Source organism: Siphateles boraxobius, unplaced genomic scaffold, assembly GCF_051911475.1.
Source record: "Siphateles boraxobius isolate OS27281-9 unplaced genomic scaffold, OSU_SipBor_1 49, whole genome shotgun sequence".
NCBI classification, from domain to species: domain Eukaryota; kingdom Metazoa; phylum Chordata; class Actinopteri; order Cypriniformes; family Leuciscidae; genus Siphateles; species Siphateles boraxobius.
Genome location: NW_027509130.1, coordinates 2,756,790 through 2,781,186, shown reverse-complemented (window position 1 = coordinate 2,781,186; position 24,397 = coordinate 2,756,790). Strand labels below are relative to the sequence as shown.

At 37.0% G+C, this 24,397-nt stretch overlaps 3 protein-coding genes across 7 annotated transcripts in view; 2 read left to right on the top strand and 1 right to left on the bottom strand.

Annotated features, from left to right (window-relative positions):
- tefb (TEF transcription factor, PAR bZIP family member b) overlaps window positions 1–24,397 on the top strand; it is a 140,113-nt gene that overhangs the window by 4,841 nt on the left and 110,875 nt on the right. For 2 of the 4 annotated variants that reach the window (XR_013194751.1, XR_013194752.1), the window contains 2 exons: window positions 900–1,120; window positions 2,256–2,924. Coding sequence is in view for 2 of the 4 variants with exons in the window: in XM_077202491.1 (XP_077058606.1) it covers window positions 900–1,120; window positions 2,256–2,471 (437 nt within the window). In the remaining 2 variants the exon portion in view is untranslated. Of the gene's footprint in view, window positions 1–899; window positions 1,121–2,255; window positions 4,204–24,397 lie in introns of those variants that run through there. The other 2 variants (XM_077202491.1, XM_077202490.1) reach the window with 1 other exon arrangement.
- tob2 (transducer of ERBB2, 2) lies at window positions 6,780–12,330 on the bottom strand. Its single transcript, XM_077202475.1, has 2 exons — window positions 12,103–12,330; window positions 6,780–9,936 (listed from the first exon to the last, which is right to left on the bottom strand). Exon 2 carries the CDS (start codon window positions 9,672–9,674, stop codon window positions 8,511–8,513), a length of 1,164 nt encoding a protein of 387 aa, XP_077058590.1. The 5' UTR covers window positions 9,675–9,936; window positions 12,103–12,330; the 3' UTR covers window positions 6,780–8,510.
- Window positions 15,192–24,194, top strand: polr3h (polymerase (RNA) III (DNA directed) polypeptide H). Of its 2 annotated transcripts, XM_077202507.1 has the most exons (7): window positions 15,192–15,377; window positions 15,460–15,665; window positions 18,195–18,291; window positions 18,388–18,474; window positions 18,709–18,772; window positions 19,326–19,560; window positions 23,730–24,194. In XM_077202507.1, exons 2-7 carry the CDS (start codon window positions 15,555–15,557, stop codon window positions 23,778–23,780), a joined length of 645 nt encoding a protein of 214 aa, XP_077058622.1. In that variant the 5' UTR covers window positions 15,192–15,377; window positions 15,460–15,554; the 3' UTR covers window positions 23,781–24,194. The 2 variants fall into 2 exon arrangements, with proteins under 2 accessions (XP_077058622.1, XP_077058621.1); XM_077202506.1 differs by having other exon boundaries at window positions 15,192–15,665.

Genomic DNA, 24,397 nt, shown 5'->3' with positions numbered 1-24,397 from the left:
GATTGGAAATTAAAGGGGTCAAACCAAATTCTTTAAGTATAAAATTAAAAAATAAAGTAAATTAATAAAAAAGGCTGCTCATTCACGTCTGTCAGCAGTCGTGCGCTCAACAGATGAATAGGTAAATAGGTAGGTAGACTTTATTAATCCCACACCAGGGAAATTCACTTATTATAGCAGCTCCGCAAAAAAAAAAAAAAAAACGTATTAAAGAGCGCCAAAATGACATTTTCGTGTTACAATTTCATAACACAATCAAATTATTTTGAATGTTGAGACTTTGCTTCATATTAAAAGTAAGAAAAAAAGCATTTTGCAATTATTGGATGGAACAAATGTTTAGTTTTGTTCACGTATCAACAGAAAACAGCACAGACTAAAAGATTTTAGACTTAAAAAACCACATCAGATTAATATTGTCAATCCAGAGCTAGTGTCCAGCTCACATGTTTAACTGTTGTAGCTTATCCACATTGTGTGAAAGAAACAGACGCTGAACACGTCATAACGTGCCTTTCGGAGAAACGCTAGTATAATTATTCCGGTCACTGGTTTCCAAAACCAAAAATAGCTGTTTTTGGCCTTAAAATTTCAGTAGCCGTAATTTCGGTGCATCCCTAACTGTAATATGTACGATATTGGTCATAGTGCTCGTCTCTACATCAATCCATGCAGTTTGAGTGACATCAGTATCATGGAAATGTCATTATTACAAATATCATAAATACTGACAGTTATTTGAGTGGGCTGTTTTAATTTAAAAACAAACAAACAAAAAATTCATTTAAAAACTCCATCTTGTATACATGGACATTGTTAGCCTTCACCGAGCTGCTGTTATGATGACGATATGTTGTCGGCTCACGGCTGACTGCATCGCTCTGTTTTTCCCCTGCCAGACTCCCAAGCCGAGCTGGAGCGCGTGACGCCGCCCCCGATGGACCCCGAGGAGATCGAGGTGAACATCTGCTTCCAGCCGGACCCCACAGACCTGGTCCTGTCCAGCGTTCCCGGAGGAGAGCTCTTCAATCCGCGCAAACACCGCTTCTCCGAGGACGAGCTCAAGCCGCAGCCCATGATCAAGAAGGCCAAGAAAGTGTACGTTGCCGAAGATGCCAAGGTGAGTCTGAAAACTGTCTGAGAATGTGAAACGCAGTCATTCAGAACGTGTTTATGAACAGCTAGATCTGTCGCTAGTCATCCGGGAAAAATAATGAGTACAAATCTAATGCTTAGATGTTAACATGCTGCTATTTAGCAATCATGCTAGCTAGCTATTTGGTTTTCTTCACTGCCGAAATAATAACATAAATGCACAAATTAATTTGAGATTAACTTGAGATGCCTCTCAGTAACTTCTGATTGATCCATCATCAACTAACAGGCAACATGAATTACTCTTCGCAACCGTTTCACTTCTGCTATCTGACATTTCCAGACAAAACTGGTCATAAACTGTAGGGCTGGGCTTGATTTCGATCGTCATGAATTGACTGGATGAAGTGAAGTGGGTGTTTGGTACCAATGTGGAGCCAGAGCTAGCTAAAAGCTAATTATTCACCAAAAAGACCATTGTTTCTATACTCACAGTAAACAACTTTAAAAAAATATTTTTTAAATTATTATATTGAACTTCTCGTTAAGTTCACAGCATTCGTGGTTTTGACCGATTTTCAAATACTTTTTTGCTTGAAGTCACACTTTGTCATGTTGTGATTCACCTCGTAGCTGCTGGATTTGGTTCATGGATTGTAACAGTATTTCATTTTTCCTAAAGGTTTATTTTTTATTTATTAAGTCTGTGTTAAAACTAAGTTGGCGGACACTGTTTTGGACTGTACTTCAAATTTAAAATGTATTCAGCTTATGTGTTCTTATAATACATGAAACACAGGCTATAAAAAGAATCATTTACAGCATGTTTTGTTTAGTAAATGTAGTGACACGTGAAATCTGTTTCCCGCAGAATGACAAATACTGGCGTCGGAGGAAGTTTACTTCAGTTAGCGCTTTTTTTTTTTTTGTTCGAATTAAAAAAAGTTTTATTTTGTAAACATCTGTTTAATAACCTTTTTTTTTTTTTTTAACAGGAAAAATGAAATACCAAGTTGGCGGACACTGTATTACTGTAGACTATGAAAAAAAATGTAATTCAATTTACAGCATGTTAGTGTTAACTGTTTTTGATTAGGTAGTTTCGTGTGAAATCTTTTTAATCCGCTTCGGTAACGAGATGTTCACGCTGTTTCCCGCAGGATGACAAATACTGGTGTCGGAGGAAGAAGAACAACGTGGCGGCGAAGCGTTCTCGTGACGCCCGGCGCCTGAAGGAGAACCAGATCGCGGTGCGCGCCTCGTTCCTGGAGCGGGAGAACGCAGCGATGCGTCGCGAGGTGGCCGAGCTGCGGAAAGACTGCGGACGCTGCCAGAAGATCATGTCCCTGTACGAGGCCAAGTACGGTGCGCTGTGAGGGACACACTCACCCGAACACTCATCACTCACTCCGTGGCCGACGCCAACGTTCAATAATGTTTTAAAACAAGATCTAACAGAGAAAGGGCACCATTTAAGATACCACAGCATGACCTTTGACCCCTCATACCTCATCCACGACCCCTAGCGTGGCCCGAGTTTAGAGCTAAATCAGTGTGGAGACGAGGTGAAGACGCCAACGTGGGCCGAACGGAGGAAAAAGGGTTTCAAGTCTGCGAAAGTTTCCATAAGGCGTAAAAAAACGAGAGTCTGAGAGCGTTTGGTTGGAGTAACCGTGACCTCGCGGCTCTTTTCGGCTAGTTTTGAGTGTGTTTTCTCCCCTTGTTTGCACTCGACACGTTGTTATTTATGTTTGTGTACAGGAGGTTTGTTGAAGAAAACGCAATATGGAAGCTTGTTTATTGCAGAGTCGAGTGCAGATCGACGACGCGCTTGAGTCCGAGTGTCGTTTGCTCTTCCAGACGGATCTCATGATGTGAACGGGACGTTTTTAGCTGTATCTTTCCCAAACGTGACTCGGGACAGCTGGGTTTTAACTGTGAGCGAGGACTCAAACTGGATCTGTTTTGTTTTCAGCGTTTAATCCAGGGCAATAATACGTGACTCATCTTTACCTCAGATTAGATTAACTAACACGTTTTTATTGGTTTTAACTTTAAGTGTTGGTGTTTTGTTTGTTTGCTGTAGTTGCGTCAGTCATAAAACACAAGCAGAATGAGTTTCTGTGCAAAACGTTTTTGGGTTCTTTTTATTCTAATTAATAATGCTTTCAATAATGCATTAATAATAAATTAGCATTTTGAGATAAATTCTTGCATTTGTAAACCATTGTGAAATAAATGTGATTGTTTTTTTTTCATGTAAATCGTGCAGTGAGTCACCGACATTAGTCTCACTGGTTCTTCGCTGGTTTTTCAAAGGGACGTGTTTTTTTTTTTAAATGGCAAAAAGTCATAATGTGCTTCCAGTGTTTTATGGACTTTGATAGATTATTAGTTATGTATATTGTTTGTTTTCAGTGCTCATAAAAGTCATGACCACAAAGTGTGCTTACAATTTTTTTTTGTTGAAGCTATAAAAACATAATTTTTATTTTCATATATTTATATATATACATATATATGTATATATATGCATTTTAAAAGGTAATGTAATCAGGATTGTGTTTCTGTAAAACGGGTTACAAGAATTTACAGGCAAAAAATATTGTATATTAAGGAGTCGTTAGTGCATGCTGATGTCATTGTGATGTCACAGTGGGCGTGTCCTTCTCTTCCGTAAACTTTCGCATATTTTGGTATTTTTGTTGTTTTAAATGAGCATAGCGCGCTGCTCTTTTTTTACTCCTGTTTGATTTCATATCATTCTTCAAACCAAACAATACAAAACTTTCTCCTGTCAGTCACTGTGTTTTTAATGAAGTTTGAATTTCTATGCCGATTTCATTGATTTAAACTGAATTGTGACGTTGATTTTCATTAAAATCTGTTACATAAACTCCAGACTGTGTCAGACTCTATAAAGCTAAAATGTAGCAAGCTCTTTTTTGTCTGTAATAAAACCATTTAACTTGCATTTCTAAAAATACATACATATGTTTTTTTTAAAACAGTGATGTGTTGTTTTTATAAAAAGACACTTTCCTCGTGTTATGCAGTATGTTATGACTGTATCTTGTATCATGCATATTAATAAAGGAAGATATAAATTATCTAACCTTGTTGAGGTCATGATGGATCTGTGCTATGATTGGCTGTTGCTGGTGACGTCACGTGCGCTAGACAACTGCAGTGGCGACCATAGACACTGATGTCTATGGTGACGACAGTTATGAATGAATGACTTTGCGCGTGCACGCGAGCACCTGTGCAGTAATGTTTACATTTAACGCGATTTTCAATTCGACTGAGATGCTTTTCCATTATTATTTAATGTAAACGCGCTAGACGGACACGTTTAATCGTTGCGCTCGCGCATGACGTGGCGTTCTAAAAACGCGGAGGTCAAGTTTAAAGAAGTTCGCGCGTTTGCAGTTATTAAAAGAGCGCGTTCTGTGTGAACCGGTCCTTATTATAAATAAATATAACTGGTTTTGTTTGTAGATGGTTTGCACGTCTATCCTCTGGAAGTGGTGTGTGTGTGTGTTTGTTTTCCTCCTCCATGCGTCGGATTCATTCATTAATATTCTCAGCGTGATGTTGCGTAACAATCAGCCGAACAGCCGAGCGTCGTTACATAACATCTGCTTCAGAGACACAATGATCTGGATGTGTCTGACTCTGAAGAGAGAGAATGAAGTCACCTCTATCTTCAAGGCGAGGACATGTATTCTCTTATTTAAACATTAAGATAAACTCTCAGGATTTTATGTGACTAATGAAAGTGTTTTTTATGGTCAGCCATTCTCAGGATTTCTCATCAGGTTATGGTTTAGTTTGTGTGCTGCTGAGAGACACTAAACATCACAATTTGATTGGTAATAAATGAACACAAATGAAAGTATGACACATGCAATGAAACACCCGCGCCTCTCATTCAATCTATTAATGTTAATTTAAACATTAACATGTAGCCATCATTTGATTTTTAAATAGTACTAATATTAGTTAATGCACTGAACTAACAGGAAAATTTAAATTTAACAGGAAAATTTAAATTTGTACTAGCCTATTTAACATAAAACAAAGATTAATAAATGCTTTTATTGATATATATATATATATATTTTGTTAATGTTATGATCACTTCCATATCTCCTGATGTACTTCAGCTTGTTTGATATCATGTAATCGATTCATTACCTGAGTTTATTTACTGACCTCCTGATTTTTTATTTAAATTTTTTTGGCTGAAAGTCTTTTTACTGTTCTATAGGATGACATTCTTGTCTCAAACATGTTCTTTTGATGCAAGCAAAAGAACACATTACGGACGTGTTTGTTTTTTTTTTTCCTTTTTCTCATGCCTTTTTTTATCACCACAAAATCTCATTAAATGAACTTGATCTTCCAGGGTCCAGGTGCTCATAAAGTTTCATCTGGATCTAGATTTGGAAATCCCATGTTTTACTATCCAGGATCAGGTCATCCATTTCACTTTTGTGCCGTTTTTTCTAAGCAAAATAGGATTGGATCCAGATACACACTGATTACCAGATCAATGCAAGTTGCTAGCTGTACAGCAACAGGTGGAAGAGTCGATGTGAGACACTTTAAGAGCTTTATATGAAGAGAAAGAAAAAAAATATATAAAAAACACTTTCCATTTTCAATGTCCTTTAAAGAATCAGACCCTGAAAAGGCAGACATAAGGTAAAGAAAAGCCAAACACACAAACTTCTTTTAGACGTGTTGGTCAATTACTACAATGAAAACATTTAGACAGATTTAAACAGCCATGAAAAAAAGTCCAAATGGAGATTCTATATAAACTTGCTATATTTCCAATTGATGTTTGATAAAAAAAAATAAAAAATAAAAACATGCGTTTTGAACGGTATTGGAAAACGACATTGCAACGACCCCATGTAAACAGTTCTGTGTCTTGATTGGCTGTGGTTGAGAGTCAGAGGTCATGACCCTGAACTTTATCAACACAGGTGTTCAAACAGCTGGTCTGGAATACAGCATGAGAACAGGACCGTGGTTATCATAATAACATGTTGAAACATTTTCATTCTGCACTTATAGCGTCGAAAAACAAACACAATGACCTGCTGAGAAAAGATGGATATTCATCAGAAAGCTAGTCAAAAATTAACAATGTCCAGCCCTATCTTATTGATTCATAAACTCTTTTTCGAAATGAATAATTACCCTTTTCTGAAGCAAGCCAATTCAAATTAATTAATCAAATTAAAAGAAACCCAGAGCTTGAGTGGTTTTGTAAACCTGAAAACATTTCTTGATATTTTCTGTAAGTGTTCAGTTTTGTTTTGCATTACATTGCGATACTATCAGAAAATTCTCAAATTGCATATTTATTAGTATTGTTTGCCAATTACAATAGACTGACAAAATTATAAATGTTTGTATGCGTGTATATTTAAGGGTCAATAACATTGATAAATGTAAGAAAAACCTACACTGAACAAAGGAGGAACCACTAGCTGAACGTTTTGGGTTTGAGGTTTATAAAGTATACAGGCATGCTATGGAATAATTAATCTACTTCATTACGAAAACCAAACCCTTCAAGAGCTTCAACATCCTTCCATAAACAGGAGAAAATGGAAAAACAGAAAAGAAAAAAAAACTCTTTGATTGAATGACTTCTACAGAAAGTATTTTCAGCACTTTGTTAAACATTTTATTAGTCATTTCATCTTGCATATATTTATATCCATAGTTATTTCTGAAAAAATAACTTCAGCACGTAAGAAACTAAACAAAAGATCTCAAACATAAGAAATATATACATTTATGTCATCATGGTATATATCTCTTAATTTGCTTTATAAATGCCATAGAGAACTCTTTTGAAAAAACACGAAAAAATATAGAAAAATTGTAAATAAATTACAAACAAATGTAAAAATACAACCAGTCATAGCATTTATAGAGAAATCTAAACCCCACCCACCCCAAATGAAATCAATGGAACGATTGAAATATTCACGAAGCTGACGTTTCATCGTCAGCGAGGGACGTCACAACAGGGTCAGGACGTACATACAGTCTCACCCAAAACCCTTCCTTTTTAATACAATCTTTAAACTACATTACCAAGCTATAGTTCAGACATAATTGGCATTAAAGGGCAAGTAAAAGGACCTTTAGCATCTAGCATATAGAGTTTATTGTGAGGCCTTACGAGAGTTTCCAAAGGCCCGATGCGTAAAGTGCAACGCGGCAGGACGGGACGGAACGCTGAGGGGGAAGTGATGTCATAAACGGAACCCGTCATAAGGCTCCAGCCTTCAAGAAGATTCTAGAACGCAAGCCTCCATCCCAGCACAATAAACACTTAACAAAACACAGCCACTGCAGTCGGAATATGAGGTAACATTCAGAGTCCTGGAGCTGAGAAAACAAAGTGCAATTTTCACGGGAGCATCTCTCCCAAACCACGATTTATGACCTCTGGAACACACAAACAATGCATTGAATTCAACATGCTGGAAAGGTAATCTGAGGGTCTCTGCACCAATGACCTTTAATCTCATGCCACACCCCTTCAAAGACATTTAGCGGTTTATCAAAACCTCCTCTGCTCCAAAACCAGTACTTTCTGACCGAGAGCCTACGTGTAAGAGCGAAACCAATCAGACCCGCACAACAATCCTCCAATTATTCTGCCTGTTCTTCTTCTGTGGCTGAATTTACGAGATCTTGAGAGAATGCAAAAATGTACGACATCAATCCACAATCTGACTCTTGACGGCAATAGAAAAGGGTTCAAACACTGGCTGGTTTCATCAGGATTTGGCTTAATGCATCCAAACTGAAAAAGAGAATCCTAAAGTTAAACCAATGTACAGAATGTGCAAGTCATGAGCACAAGACCCACATCGGTTCAGCGAACAAGTCATAAAATTACCATAAATCCTCAATTATGACCACTGAGGTGCGACCGAACTGTTAATGTTGCTGATATCTCCAGAGAGTCATATTTCTGAACATGAACACCATGCCAGAAATCCCTTTTTAGCATCTAGAATCTTCCATAAGAATATTAGCTTTCTTTCCCCCCAGAATCAATTTTAAAAGTAGCAATCAAAGCATAAATCATCAAATTATGTAGAGAAAACAATTGGGATACCATAATCAAGTGACTCGTTACTGAAAAACAACAAAAGCAATAACACCGGTGTAACAGGAGGCTGGTTACTCCAACTAATTAAAAATAACATCATCATAAAACAAGAAACAAATGATTGGTAAAGTAGCAATCATAAGCAATACTCAGTTAGTAGTCATAACACTCTTGATTTGTCATGGTGGTAAGTGACAATGATTCATGAAGGAGGGGAAAAAGGAAAGACTTTCAGCATTGGGATCTCTTCAGCTCTGAGACTTTAGTTGGCCAACACCACGGGTTGAAAGGCCTGGCCGGAATACTGCAGGTTGTATCCGAGTCCTTCCACAAATGGTGGCTTATCCATGAAGGAAATTCCACTGTTGGCCCCAATGATTCCCACAGCCTGGCCTGGTGGGGGGCTGGAGAACGGGTCGAAGGAAGCGTGTGGGTGCGGACCCTGGAACGGGGAGATTGGCGCAACTTCTGCATCGAAGTAGAGGGGCCTCTGGGAAATGGGAAACACAAACTCTTTGGCATTAGGAGACAGTTGGCTTGGGATAGGTCCAGCCAGAGAGTGCATGGAAAGGGAAAGGGGTTTGTGGTTGACCAGCCCTGGTGGGGAGATGGAGTTGGGAGAGCGGGTGATCATCCTTTGCTGGGGAGCTACGACTACAACGCCAGGACTAGAGGAAACTCCAGGGTTCCCGCACTTCTTCATCTTCGTGGAGCCAAATTTGGTGGCGGCGAAGCTGGCTGTGGTGAAGGTGATTGGATGAGGTGTTGGCCTGGAGCTGGACGGAGGGTAGATGAGGCTGGCACTTGGCGGAGACGGGGTGGATGTGTTGGAGGAATGAGTGCTGGGATTGGTGGGAGTGCTGGGAGTGGCGTAACCGAACAACCCTGGGCAAGATGAGGTAGAAAGGGGAGTCGGCGAACTGGAGAGTGACGGTAGCATGACCGGCGACACCTGGCCTCCGATGGGAACGAACACCTGAGCCTCTGGGTTAAAGCTCAGATTCTTAACTTCCTCGAACTCCAGGTCTCCATTGAGCATGACGTCGGATCTTTCGACCTCGCATCCTAAACTTGTCGGATCCTCCATGTAGAGGACTTTAATTGCACCCTTTTCCCCTATCTGGTAGGATACTTCGTAAGGGTCGATCCAAATGCTGAGCTCGGGGGGAACATTGGCTCGGACCTCCTCTGTGTCCAGACCACTTCTTCTGGCTGCCAGCTCCACAACTGGGTCCCTGGGAGCCCCCAGATGGAGGCACCGGAAGGCAGAGCCACGTAAAGGAGCCTCGGGGTACCAGTGACCTTCGAAACGGGACACCAGGATACGCTCCAACTCCTCGCCAAACAGATCAGCCCTGCGGCGCGGGAGCTTGTTGTACAAATATGACACGATGAAGTTCAATGCAACCTTCACCTCCAGATGCATGATGATTTTGATTATTTCTTGGGAGTTCTTTTGGTGATGCAGGGACCTACGGCCGTCTTAACATTTCTTGCAAAAGTTAAGGTGAGTCTTTAATCTGAGCCTTAAATGTCAATTTAAAAGCAAGGGCCTCTGATTTTTGGATTGTTGCTTAGAAATTGCTTAAATGATTGTCAGAGACAAGTTGATTTTTAAAACTCCAGAATTGGCGCTGAAGTCCAAAGACTGAGCAGCAGCTCTCCGAGATTCAGTTTCTTCAAAGCCTCTGGAAAGACAAAGACAGACTGGTTAAACAACTATAAATACACAATTCATTGACTGTCAGTGTGCATGTGTGTTTGTTTCAGCAGATGCTATGGCCAAGGTACCAATCCGTGATTATCCTTATAAAATCCCTCATCTGTACCGTTGGTTAAAGCATTTAGGATTACATGTGCAAAGAGAGGAAAATTTCAACACCAAATGCACTTGGTACACTTACACTAGTTCAAGTGTAGTTGTAATTCCATTTTAACAGTAAAAAGCAAATTTAAAGTGCGTATAGTGGAAAAAGAACAAGACAATTCTGAACATGCCAGAGTTTACTTTCTACAGGAAGAAAATAACCCAAAGTTTAGGCATAATTTACCTAAAGTTGAGATGGTAGAAAGCATGCCATTGTTTTAAAATTAGATCAACAACTTATCTAATGACAACACATACTTTCTGTAATAGATTATAATTAAGAACTAAAGACAAATGTATTCACTTGAATACTCACACAGCTGAGTGGAAACCTTAGAAAGTGCTGCTAAAATGGTGCTGCTGAAGGAGCGTTTTAAAAAAAACTACAACTCCCAGCATGCACCACACCACAGCTTTTGGCGTCATCACCACGCGTGTGAATGTTGATGTGACGCCTCCGCATTTTCAAAACACAGATAAGCTCCGTTAAAACCAGTACATTAAATGCACTGCAATAGTTAGATTTATAATAGAGTCTGATCCGCGATGAGTTTCAGAATATACGAGGACGGCCACTGCCGGTAAATGTAATGAAGTACATATGATTATTCATAAAAGAGACGCGTTTCACGGCCGCTCGAGAGACAGGCCAATAAATCATAAATAGTATCACTATTATTTCATCCCATACAGACATCAATACATTTAAAACGCGTTATAGACATATGGAGACAGAGGTTACAACTGATTTGACAATTTCCTTGTGCAATTATCTTATTCACAGCGCATTAATAATGACAGCTACCAATTGTAACGTGTGCAAATCAAATATCATCTTTGCTCGATTTATTCTCGGCGGTCATTTAATTAATGTTTTGATAGGCCTATCCATAATAGATATTATAAACTAAACGATCGCGTAGCTATTAAAATAAAAAATCATGTCGGGCATTCAATGTCACTCAATGTCATCGTTTGATCACATGCCATAACAAACAACTGCATTTGTGCGTCTGAATAGATTTATTCCTTAATTATTCACAAGTCTAGTTGATTGTTTACACTCCAGCCGTCAGATACAAAACACATCCATCAGATACAAAAACACATCCAGCATATTCACATTATCTGCCTAAACTAAATAACTGCAGCTTCAACCCCAACAACCAGAAGTCTCAATCTTTACTCAGTTTAACTTCTATTATTGTTATTATTTGTAGGGATCCAAACACTGAAATATCCAACACAACACATTCAATCACAATGATAATAGTGTAACATGACAACAGAAACACTAAAGTAGTAGCTACACATTGTTCTGATGGGATGCTCTGTGTGTGTGTGTGTGTGTGTGTGTGTGTGTGTGTGTGTGTGTGTGTGTGTGTGTGTGTGTGTGTGTGTGTGTGTGTGTGTGTGTGTGTGTGTGTGTGTGTGTGTGTGTGTTGGGGGTTCCCTTAAAGAAAGTGTTTTCCAACACATGCAACATGAAAACTGAATTATCTAACTCCAAGAAAAACCTCAGAGGTTTAATTCAAATTTTCAAATCCTGTGCATCTTGTGTGTTCCATACACAAAAAAACTATAACAGAACAACATGTTCCCTGACAATCAGACATGAAATAAGCTTATATACACAGCAGCTGTTAAACACTCACAGCAGACAGATAAATCAGCTTTTGCAAACCTTTGGCCCGTTTCAGTCCTCTCAGTACACCATTAAAGCCAAGGGCAACTGTGCAAACACACATTTTACCATCAATTTAAATGCCAACACAATACATCTGCACGCCAATGCCTCAAATGTTAGGCCTATCAATTAGTATCATATTACTGCATCTTTAGATTTGTTTCCTCTGAAGTCTAAAATGGACAACTCATCAGTCATTCAAAAGAAAAACAAAGATCCGCTATGAATGTGTCCATGCAACACGACCCAGCACAAATACATTCTGCTGTTATTCTTGATAATTATAAATCTAGCACTTACTGATTCAAAGCTTGTGTTTCTATCCTGCGCTTATGATTTCCATTAATTACATTAGTATCGATAATCATGCGTTGAAGAAATCCTTCACAGAGAACCGTTGCGTTTTGGTCCGTTTGACTGAAACGCACTTTTATTGAGATTTTATTTAATTTTATGTTTATTCATGGCGTGACGTCTCCCCACTCCCGCACGCGCCCGTGTAAACTTCACTGTTTTGCAGCCTCGTGCATTTATATCACAGCGCACTCGCTCGCCCCGCCCACAGCGGTGACGTGTTTTCAGCTGGAACTACTTACTGATTAGATCTGCGCGCATCAATAATAATATCCTTCAAAATGTAACAATAACTTTTATTGGCAATTTAAAAGGGCAATATGAATCCGACTCTACTTAAAGTATAAAGTTATGCTTTGTTATAAATTTAATGTAACTACTTTGTAAATTTTATATCCACAAAGATAAGTTCACCAACATCAAACCAATATTTCATGTATATTCAAAAGATTAAAAGAGTATTTCAAAACCATTTCATCTTCAGTAAATAATAGAAAGCACGAGCGTTTTCAATTTGCAATTCCTTTAATTTGTGTACTCAAGCCTGCTTGATGCATAAATTAATTTCTTACCCTCATTTTCTTTTCTTTTTTCAGTTGTTTCTCCTCATATCTTTATTATTTTTCGTTTTCTGTCGTTAGCAAATTATATATATATATATATAAATCTTGAATTCTGTTGACAATGCTTTTATTGACAGATCTGTGCACAACCCACTCGGTCATACGCTTTTAAAAAATGTCATATATAATATATATATATATATATATATATATATATATATATATATATATATATATATATATATATATATATATATATATATATATATATATATATATATTATACTCGTTTTACAGCCTAATGAAGCAATTTTTACTTTTAATAAACATGTTTTTACTAGGCCTATTTTATTATATATAATTTTAAAGACATGTCGATTTGACACTTTTATTTATCTCAGAGATCTTCTTTTTTCAACAAACGCCGGTTTATGTTTATTTTACTTCGTCTCTAATTAATTTGGCGAAGTAATGTTTCCATCTGTGAGGCTGTGCTGCGGAAGGCTAAAAATAAAAGATGTCATAGCAACAATGTAGCTATTGGCTGGGAAACGGGAGGAGCGGCTGGCCATTGGTCGAGAGCAGCGTCCACTCAGCAGAGGGCGTGGTGACGTTTGCTTCAGCGTGTGCAACGTGCATTATGGGAATTGGAGTTTCTAAAGAACATAAAGCAATATAGGCTACATGCTATTGCAAAGTGATTATATAAACTTTAAAAGGGCCTATAAAAATGAAATGTAACTTGACGTCACCCTAAAAACCCAAACACAAATAATTAAGCGTCTAAGAAAATTATCGGTAACACTTTACAAAAAGGTCCATTAGTTAATTAACTAACAATGACCAATACATTTGTTACAGAATTTATTAATCTTTGTTAATGTTAGTTAATAATAAACAGCTGTTCGTTGTTTGCTCATGTTAGTTCACAGTCCATTAATTAACATTAACAAATACAACCTTTGATTTTTATAACGTATTAGTAAATGTTAGAAAATTAATATTAACTAAGATTAATAAATGCTGAAGAAGTATAGTTCATTTTTAGTCCATGTTAACTAAGGTAGTTAAATAATGTTAACTAATGAACCTTATTTTAAAGTGTTACCAAATCATCTTGTCATGTTTGTTCTCTAACTATCTCCGAAACTCAACATATGTCTCATAATTCGTACTGTAATACAGTGTAAATAATTACTTCGGTCAGAATGTTCACATGCAAAAGATCCTATCTGTTGTAAAACTGACATTTTAATAGCTAGTGCTGCACCAAACCAAGCGTCTAAACATTTACACAGTCTCTGATCTGTTTCTGACAGACTAAACTGTTAATAAACATGATTTTCAGCAGTGCCCTCTGCTAATGCAAAATATACTGCATGGTTGATGAATCTCAGATCTTTAGAAGCAGAAGGTTTCAGTAAGATCCACACACACACTGAAACGATCATTTAAAAGACTGCAGAGATGTAAACATAAGAATTAGCCAAAAGAAGAGTCAAAGGAGGGCATTTAAAGGGATAGTGCGTTAAAAAATCAAGGCTATTTACTCATCCTCAAGTTGTTCCAAACCTGTATGAATTTCTTTGTTCTGCTGAACACAAAAGAAGATATTTTGAAGAATGTGGGTAATCAAATAGTTGTGGGGCACCATTGACTTACAAAGTATTTTTTTTTCATTCTTACAATGGAAGTTAATGGGGACCAGAAACTGTTTGGTTACCGACATTCTTCAAAATATCTTCTTTTCTGAACTACGCCTTTAGATACAAAGCTTTTTTAAAATCAGTCACAATGCCTTAAAAATCAACTATAAGACATTTATGGCATATGATTTTAATATCTGACTAAGAGATAAAATCACCACATAAAACATAAAAAAACATTTACAGGCATAAAGACAATTAAGTTACAATACCCTACATGAAATTTTGAAATGAACTAGTATGATATTTTATTATAGCCTAATTATTACAGCATAAGAGAGTCTTAAATGCAATTTAAATAATTTAAATAGCCTATGCTTCAACATCTTTTTTAGAAAATAAAAAGAGGCTTATTATTATTATTATTTTTATTATTATTATTATTATTATTATTATTATTATTATTATTATTATTATTATTATTATTATTATTATTGAACACAAAAAAATATGCACAATGACAATATACATGCCAGGGAACAAGAAAATAATGTACCCTTTTAAAAGATTCACAGTTTTCTTATAAAAAATCAGAAATCAGATTCATATAGAGTTTTACATCTTCAAGACAAAGGCTGAAGAAAGGCTTATTCTTTCTAAATTTACACTTAGCTATATAAAATATTTAGCCAAGGACAAAATGAGATTGAATAAATAAAAAAATATCAGAATCTTCTCTCTCATAATGTGTATAATAACCAAGAGTAACATTAAATAATAAAAAGAGGGTATTTTTTTTTTTTTTTTACAGAATGTTGTCGCGTGACGTCAGTGCCGTAAAGCGCCAGCCGCTGTCGTGATTCGGCACATGTGTAGCTGTTGTCATGCTGTGCGTTTAAATCATGACTGATTATAGATTATAAATAGAGTAAATGTATAACTTATGAACTGGAGCAGCTGGATAACATCTGTCTGAACACACGGGCTGCCGGAGCTTCGGGAGGACTGAGAGGTAATATGTCAGAAAAACCACAGCAGAATATCTCGTACAGAGAGTGACATTTTAACAAATCAGTAGCTGATGTTCTGGTCAGTCACAGTCGCAGTGCGCGCTCAGTCGTCACTCCTCGGGGGTTCTGTCTGTCTGTCTGTCTGTCTGGTTCTGGTTCGTGTCTGGTTCTGGTTGAGGATGTTCGTGCTGGTGGAGATGGTGGACACGGTCAGGATTCCTCCGTGGAGTTTCCATCGGCAGCTGAACGACGCGATCGCCGAAGAGCTCAACAAGAAACTCGCCAACAAGGTGAAGAGACATATATTACTGAGTCATGCTTCAAAACAAATGCTTCCAGTATTGCAGAGAGTTACTTTTAAAGGTAATGGATTACAATAGTGCGTTAAACTCATTGAAAAAGTAACTAATTCCGGTAAGGAAAGTAATGCGTTATTTCGCGTTACTTTTTCTAGCTGGGCTTGTTTGTTTTTCAAATGAAGGTCAGCAGCAAAGACATTGGATAATAAAGTGAGATTGAAGAGATTAAATACATAAAGTACATTATTTAACCCTTCGGAGTCTTGGGCTATTTTGGCCGTTTTTGAGTACTTTTATTTTTTTAAAATTTTGCAACATAAACAAATGTTTAGCATACCAATGTTTGGTATAATTTTTTTCAGCACAACATCACCTATATGATCAGACAATTAGTTTTTCACTTTGATGTACTCTATCAACATACTGGACCCAAAATCACACAAAAAACACAAAATCCGAATAGAAAAATTATAGCTTTTCTACTACAAAAAACACAAACATGCTCAATGAAGCATTTTAAAAGGTTTAAAATGTAAACACAAGTTGTAAATGTCAACATATACAGGTACAATTCAGATATAATCAACCTATATACAAAAAAAATATGATTTACAAAAAAAAGCGGGTGTAGCCATAGGCTTTTTTTCTTTCTTTTTAGCTCAGCCACTTTTAAAAAAATGTTGTGCACACAATTATTCAGAGAGCTATATTTAAGGCCTTGCGTTCCCAGAGTATGAGGGTTCGCAAATAGTGCAAATACAACATCAAAAATGTAAAATTGAGATAAAATTAAACTATATGCAGCAAAAAGCAGGTGTGGCAATAGGCGTTTTTTCTTTTCCTTTTTGCTTAGAAACTCTACAAAACACTTAATGTACAATTACACAGATATCTACATTACAGGGATTTCATTCCTTGAGTAAGAGGGGTTCCTCAATAGTGCAAATATACCATACAAAAGGTAAAATGAACACAAAATCAAATTATACATACAACTATTTACAACAAATATCAGGTGATTTTTATTTTTTATCTGTGCCTCTCCTCAAAACAGTTTATCTAAATCTACTCCTAAACTACCTAAACTACTCCTAAACTACCTAAACTATCTACACTACTCCTAAACTACTCTCAAAATCTACTCAAACTCTTCCAAAAACTAGCAATAATCTCTCTCTATATATATAACGTAAATATGTCTCTCTTTATCAACTCCGTAAAATCCTCTGCCTTTCAATTTTGCGTCTTAGCTCAGTTGGCTCCTCCTCCATTCCCTAAAATGTGCAGCCTGAAGAGCAGAGTCAGCAGATTCACACATTTTTCTCCGTTTTGTTTTATGACAAAAACCGACGAAGTTATTAGAATAAATGCAACGCCTGTCGCATCCCATCTTGCGTTCTTTTACGAACGCGTCAGTATTTTTTTATATAAAGTTTAAATGATCATATCTCCGTTTTTACTTGGTCTATCAACACAAAACAAAAAGTAAAATAGAATTTCAAGCCAGCACTTTCGACAGAAGTGGACGGCAGCGCTCAACGTGACTTTGTTTTTATGCTTCGACGTCTTAAACTGGTCATGTAACTTGATCACGCCGGCGTGATCGGCGACCCCGAAGAGTTAACATACTTTTTGCAGATTTGCGTAATTTGCATTTTTAATTTGAGTAATTTCACTCTGCGTTTTACTTATTTGACAAAGATTTTAAAAAGTATTTCAAAACCATTTCATCTTCAGTAAATAAGAAAGCAAGAGCGTTTCAATTTGCAATTCCTTTAATTTGTACTCAAGCCTAATTGATGTATACATTGATTTCTTACCCTCATGTTCTTTGTTGTTGTCGGTTTCCTCCTATCTTTATTTTTTTTATGCCGTTGGCAAATTTATTAACCTTTTTTGCTTGTATTCTGTTGATAATACTTTTATTGTCGTATTATAGATCTGTGCACAACCCACTCTGATACAACCCGTGCACAACCCACATTGATACAGTACAATGTATGGATGGTTTGGCAGTATTTGATTTGAATTTAACCTCTAATAAACGGATAAAAAGAGCATGCATGTGTTATAACATGTTATAGCTCGCAGCTGAGCTATAAGACAAATCGAGAATCCATAATTTTTTTCTTTATATTTAAGTTTTTTCTGACTTTTTTCTCTCATAAAATTGAATTGGTTATCTTTTGAATTCTTGGCATGATAACCAACTGAGGTTTCTACCAATCTTTCATGATTTTTCATGTTCATCGCTATTTCAAAATAAAGGCCTGAACACGCCTAATGAGTAAGACATATTTTTGTTGCAAATTGATAAATTAGTCATCAAATATGAAAACTAGAGATTGTAAGCTTTCAAATGATATATAGTTTGTCAATATTACTGTAGGTTTTTACTGAGATATTATTGTTTTAAATATATAATGGTTAAAACATAGTTATTAATAATTCATATTTTTCCCAATCATTATCAAGTCCATTTCCCCCTGATCCCGCCTGAACTCCTCCATGTGTCCGCAGGTGGTGTATAACGTGGGTTTGTGCATCTGTCTCTATGACATCACTAAACTGGAGGATTCCTACATCTTTCCTGGAGACGGAGCTTCTCATACTAAAGGTACGAGCGTCATAGCAACAGCGTCATAACTCACTGTTACTCGCTGCATTCAGGCGGTCGAGCAAAACCTCTCCCTCTCTCTCTTCTCTCCTGCAGTTCACTTTCGATACGTGGTTTTCCACCCGTTCCTGGACGCGATCCTGGTGGGAAAGATTAAAGGCTGCAGTGCCGAGGGCGTTCACGGTGAGAGGCCACACTAAACACCCATGATGCTTTGCTCTCGCGCTGTTCTGCAATGGCAGGGTTGTTATAGTTAATGAAAACAATTTAAAAAATTTGTTACTAGAAATAAAAATATATATACTACTAAAATAACTAAAAGTAAACTAAAATTTAGCACCTACTTGGAAATATTCGAAAATCATTGGAAAATGATTCTATTGGTAAATAATCAGTTTATGTGTGTTGATTCCACAGTGAGCCTCGGATTCTTTGATGACATCATAATCCCGCCGGAGTCGCTACAGCAACCGGCTAAATTGTATCCTGAATTACCACTTCTAAATCTCATTTAATATTTTTGTATATATTATATACATTTAACGTAATTTATATAAATATAAATAAAGATAGATAGATAGATAGATAGATAGATAGAGAGAGAGAGAGATATTAGGGCGGTGCAGCGATTAATCGCGTCCAAAGTTTGTGTTTACATAATATATGTATTTATAGTAAATACAGGTTTAATATTAATATATATATATATATATATATATTTGCATGTATATACTGTAAAATATTTAGATTATATAATATGAATATTTTATAAATAAATAAAAAAAATTCTTAAATATATACATGCATGTGTGTGTGTATACAAAATAATTATACACAGCGCACACACACACACATATATTATGTAAACACAAACTTTTATTTTGGATGAGATTAATTGCGATTAATCGTTGCACCGACCTAATATCTATATCAAATTGTATTTTTTAATTATTATTTTTATAGTGTATTTGAAGTAAATGACCTGAATAGAGTTTGAATACCCATCATGCCCTGTTCCTTCACGGTTGGCGCAGTGATGATGCGGAGCAGGTGTGGATGTGGGAGTACGAGACGGACGAGGGCACTCACGACCTCTACATGGACCAGGGCGAAGAGATCCGCTTCCGGGTCGTGGACGAGGTGTTCATCGACACGTCTCCCACCGGCCCCAGCACAGAGAAGGAAGCGCCGAGCGCAGCCGGCTCCACAGCGCCACCCGCAGGAGTGGAGGACACCACACCGCAGAAAAAGGCTCCATACACACTCATAGTGAGAAGATTAAGAACAAAATATACTTACAATGACTGTTAAACCTGTTACATCCACACTTTCTCTTTGAAATAACATCCCAGCTAACAGGGCAAAGTTACGAACGAACGTTCTTCCAGTATCATTAACAGAATGTTCTTTCACAGTCAAACAAAAATTTATTCAGGCACCTTCTCACATTATCACAGTTTATTCGCTATAGTTTAGAAAATGGTAATAAAATATGACAAGAACTCAGTTGATATTTCACTGGTTTTGTCCATCCTTCTGTTAGACTGTCTCTCAAATGAATTATGTTGAATATCTGTCAGCTGTTAAATGTAACTACACAATTACTGTAGATAATACCAATTTAGCTCAACAAATCACCAAACAATGCTTAATTGACCCTTTGCTAAGCCCCGCCCTCCCTAGTTACTGTTGCTACGCCTGTCAAGCTTTCGCGCCTGGCACGTCTATTACAGTGTGTATGCACCGGTGTCAGACATTCCCAATGAGATAATTAGTAATTTTTGGCAAACATGTGAAACATCTGAGAGAGCAAGACAAAAGGGACTGCAGTGTGCATTCGAGGGATATATCCACGACATAATATGCAACCGATTAGAGAATAATTTCATAATTTAAGCTAAAGCCTATAGTCGCAGCAGCATCGCCTCATACGCTGGCCATTCACATGGGAAACACACAAATCGAGGAACAGCTATGTTCGTGCACAGCTGGGTAAGTGAAATGTGAAAATAATCTAATAATTATAAATCAAACAGTTTATCCATAAATCTTGTGGAATAACACTAACACCGGGAGAGCCGCGATCGGATTGGGTTAAAGTTACTCAGTCGGGTAGTAGGCCGTCGATTAACAAAATGCTGAAATATATTTTAAAGTATGTCAGTGAGCCTCCGTCTTGTCTTTAATCGTCTTACATTACGTTAAAATATGTGCATTATGAACAAAGAACCGTCATTATTTCCAACTTCCAAGCAATATGTGTTTCTGTTAATCCTGTGGACATGTAGTTGTGAATGGGGTCTCCACACTGCTGGATCTACGCACATCATTTCTCCTCTTGGCTTTTAGATTTTCGGGAAGGAAAAAAATTCCACTCCCCCGTCCAAACTTTTAGGATACCGGGTATCAGATTTGCACAATCCATACGCACAACACCTCGTCATGTTTCCCTCGCTCGAAAGCTTGCCAGACCTCCTGCGCCTAGTTTATGGAGCTAGAAATGTGTCTTTATTACATGTGAGAAAATAAATGATCTGAGAGAAGAAAAAAAAAGTTTGAGAGAAAAAGTTATCACACTGATAGCAAAAAAGCATTTCATGAGAGAAAAAATAATATTTGAGAGAAAAAGTTTTCATACCAATAGCAAAAAATAATATTTGAGACTAAAAAAGTTTTGAGAGAAAGTATTTTCTCATAGAACATAAAAAAATATAAATTTGAAATTTTTAAAATTATTTCTGAGAAAAAAAATCTCTCTCAAAATACTTTGAAAAAAATCTCGAATATATATTTTTTGCTATCAGTGTGAAAACATTTTCTCTAAAAATAAAAAGTGTTTCTCTCAAAACGCTTTTCTTTGCTCTCGATGCAATTTTTTGCTCTCGTGTCAGGATTTTGCTTTAGCTGTGAAAATTGTGTCATGGGCGGGGCCACGTTCTTTTTTTCCTATTGGAACGTTCCTATTGGCCAGTCGGGTGAGCATCGTCTTGTCTTAGGAGTCGAACTGAATCATTACACCATTGTTCGCGTTCGGTTCACCTAGATAGATGCAGTCTCTGCAGATGATGACACACACACAACTCGATGGGTAGCTGGCTGAGCAAGTTCAGCATCACTGAAGATTACACATTAAACAATAGAACTCATGCAAGTTTACCTAGCATGATGGCTAATTAATAATTAGCTTTACTAGCGATTAGCAAGCTAATAATATAATACACATTCATTCATGAATATGAGTGCTATTTTTAATGTTTAATCTTCAGTGATGCTGAACTTGCTCAGCCAGCTAACATCCAGTTGTGTGTGTCATCATCTTACCCAAACATTGGAGTGTCCGTGCTCGACTTAGAGCTTAGATCAGGCCCAAAAAATCAAGCCCGATCCTACCCGAGCCCGTGCACGTTGTGTCCGAGCCCGGCCCGACGCATTAACAATAATTATGAGCCCGAGCCCGATTTAAACCCGAGTCCCGACCATTTTAATACGTGGGTCGTTATAACTGACGTTCTCAACTACTTTCTATGTTACTTTCTCCTCCTCCTCTGTTCTGCACCTCCAAATACTTTCAAGTTAGCCTACGTGTCGCCATCATACACATCAGCATAAATGCTCCTGATAAATTATGTGTTATTAAAGCATTAACACACAAACCACTGTTATAACATAAAATCAAGCAGCTACTGAGTGCAGGGTTTGGCATGACTGAATGCGCGCAAAGTGCGCTCCCTGAAAAATCCCTAAAGCTGACATCAGTTCATCGCGATCTCACACATCTCTGTTATTATCAATGACGCTGACTGCACAATGAATCTTTCATAATATATACACTTTGTTTGTTATAATTAGAGGATTTGCCAGCATACAGAATTCAGCTCTGAACAAAAAGTCCGTTTTGAGCAGTGAGGGGAGACTATCTTAAATGCTTCTGATTGGCCATTGCGTTCAAGAAATCAACACATATGTCTGTGATTGGCTACATCGCTCAACGCTGCAAACATGTTATAAAACAAAACTCTGGCCTGTAAATCATTTGTATTTTGTTTTAGTTGTTCTTATTGCTTTTCTGCAACAGATGAATAAAAATGTATTCGTTTTTATGTTTTATTCAAAGATATTTCTAGTTTGCGGGAGTCCCACAAATCGTTTTATTCTCCCGGAACCCGCACACACAGAGTGAGTGCATTACAGCCCGCGCCCGCGCTCGCGCTCGGCCATCAAACCTAGTCCCGCGCCACACTCTCTTGCGTTGGGAGTGCACGTCTCTAGATCAAAAGCCCGGCCTGGCCCGAGGATGGTGACGGGAAATATCGGCCCGAAGTCGGGCCTGGGCTCGGGCAGAGAATCTAAACTCTAAGGCAGAGACTGCATCTATCTAGGTGAACCGAACGCGAACAATGGTGTAATGATTCAGTTCGACTCCTAAGACAAGACGATGCTCACCCGACTGGCCAATAGGAACGTTCCAATAGGAAAAAAAAGAACGTGGCCCCGCCCATGACACAATTTTCACAGCTAAAGCAAAATCCTGACACGAGAGCAAAAAATTGCATCGAGAGCAAAGAAAAGCGTTTTGAGAGAAACACTTTTTATTTTTAGAGAAAATGTTTTCACACTGATAGCAAAAAATATATATTTGAGATTTTTTTTCCAAGTATTTTAAGAGAGATTTTTTTTCTCAGAAATTATTTAAAAAATTTCAAATTTATATTTTTTTATGTTCTATGAGAAAATACTTTCTCTCAAAACTTTTTTTAGTCTCAAATATTATTTTTTGCTATTGGTATGAAAACTTTTTCTCTCAAATATTCTTTTTTTCTCTCATGAAATGCTTTTTTGCTATCAGTGTGATAACTTTTTCTCTCAAACTTTTTTTTTTCCTCTCAGATCATTTATTTTCTCACATGTAATAAAGACACATTTCTAGCTCCATACTAGTTACGGTTGCTAAGACACGATTGGCCAGTGGTGGTTTTTGGGCGTGGCTTAGCGAAGGGTCAATTTAGTTCAGTCTGTGCTGTGAAAAGGTCGCATTAGCAATTGAAGAAAAACACTTCGGCAGAACACGGTCAGGTCAAAGCGTCTGAATCATTTTTGGTCCCAAATTTGTATAAATTTTACTGGTAATTCACTGTATGAAGAATTTGTGTCTATAATATGTCACAGTTTTCAAAATGTAAGCAAAAAACGTTCATCTAACGTTTTTTTTTTTTTATGTTACTTGTTTCGGAATATTCTGAGAACATTCAAAAGTAACATTCCAAGAATGTGAGCAAAATGATAAAACTGAACATTCCGTGAATGTTTTTTTCCTCTAATTCTCACACAATCAAGGAAAGCTGTTTTCATAACTTAATGGGAACGTTAGCTCGTTAGCCTGGATGCGTTGATAAATTGCTGATAAGTCGGCGGCTAACGTCTGTTCTTCTCTTTGGCAGGGATCCGTTAGTGAACCGGGTCTGGGTCTTTTGTCCTGGTGGAACAGTTAACAGTCTCTTCGGTGATTATAAACTGAGAAACATCAGCTCAGCTTTTCACAAGACTCATTTACTCCTTCATGAACTCAAGCTCTGTGGACCAATCAGTGAGCAGACGCTGCTGACCAATCGGAGACACAGACACTTAACGAGTCATTTGCAATGATTCAAAAAGGATTACTGTGTTGTAATTCTGTTGTTGTTTGGAGAATTGAGATAATTTGAGTTTAATTGCAGGTTTGTTCTGACCTACAGAATTTATCTTATAGATAAATACATTTTATTTGAAAAAAAAAATGTTTAGCATCAAATGTCTTTTTGACGTAGAATTGAAGTTTTTTGTGAGGTCATATATATGGTTTTGAATTTTTGGTTTGTTTTTGAAAATTTGAATATAAAAATATTTGGAAAATTTTACAGACTAAAGTGTTGTTGTTATTGTTTAAAAAATAATATATATATATATATATATATATATATATATATATATATATATATATTATATATATATATAGGCTAGTATTATTTTAGACACCTACAGTGTCCTTGTTACATATGTTACAAGTACTTCCATAGTAATAACAGTAAATCATGCATAATTACTTGCAACTAACCATCAACCTATCTTA

Coding starts and splice junctions, on each gene's coding strand:
- tob2 (XM_077202475.1), bottom strand. CDS start 9,674: ATGCATCTGGAGGTGAAGGTTGCATTGAACTTCATCGTGTCATATTTG.
- polr3h (XM_077202506.1), top strand. CDS start 15,447: ATGTTCTGGTCAGTCACAGTCGCAGTGCGCGCTCAGTCGTCACTCCTC. Junction 18,292..18,387: donor CGGAGCTTCTCATACTAAAG/GTACGAGCGTCA, acceptor TCTCTCCTGCAG/TTCACTTTCGATACGTGGTT. Junction 18,475..18,708: donor CAGTGCCGAGGGCGTTCACG/GTGAGAGGCCAC, acceptor TTGATTCCACAG/TGAGCCTCGGATTCTTTGAT.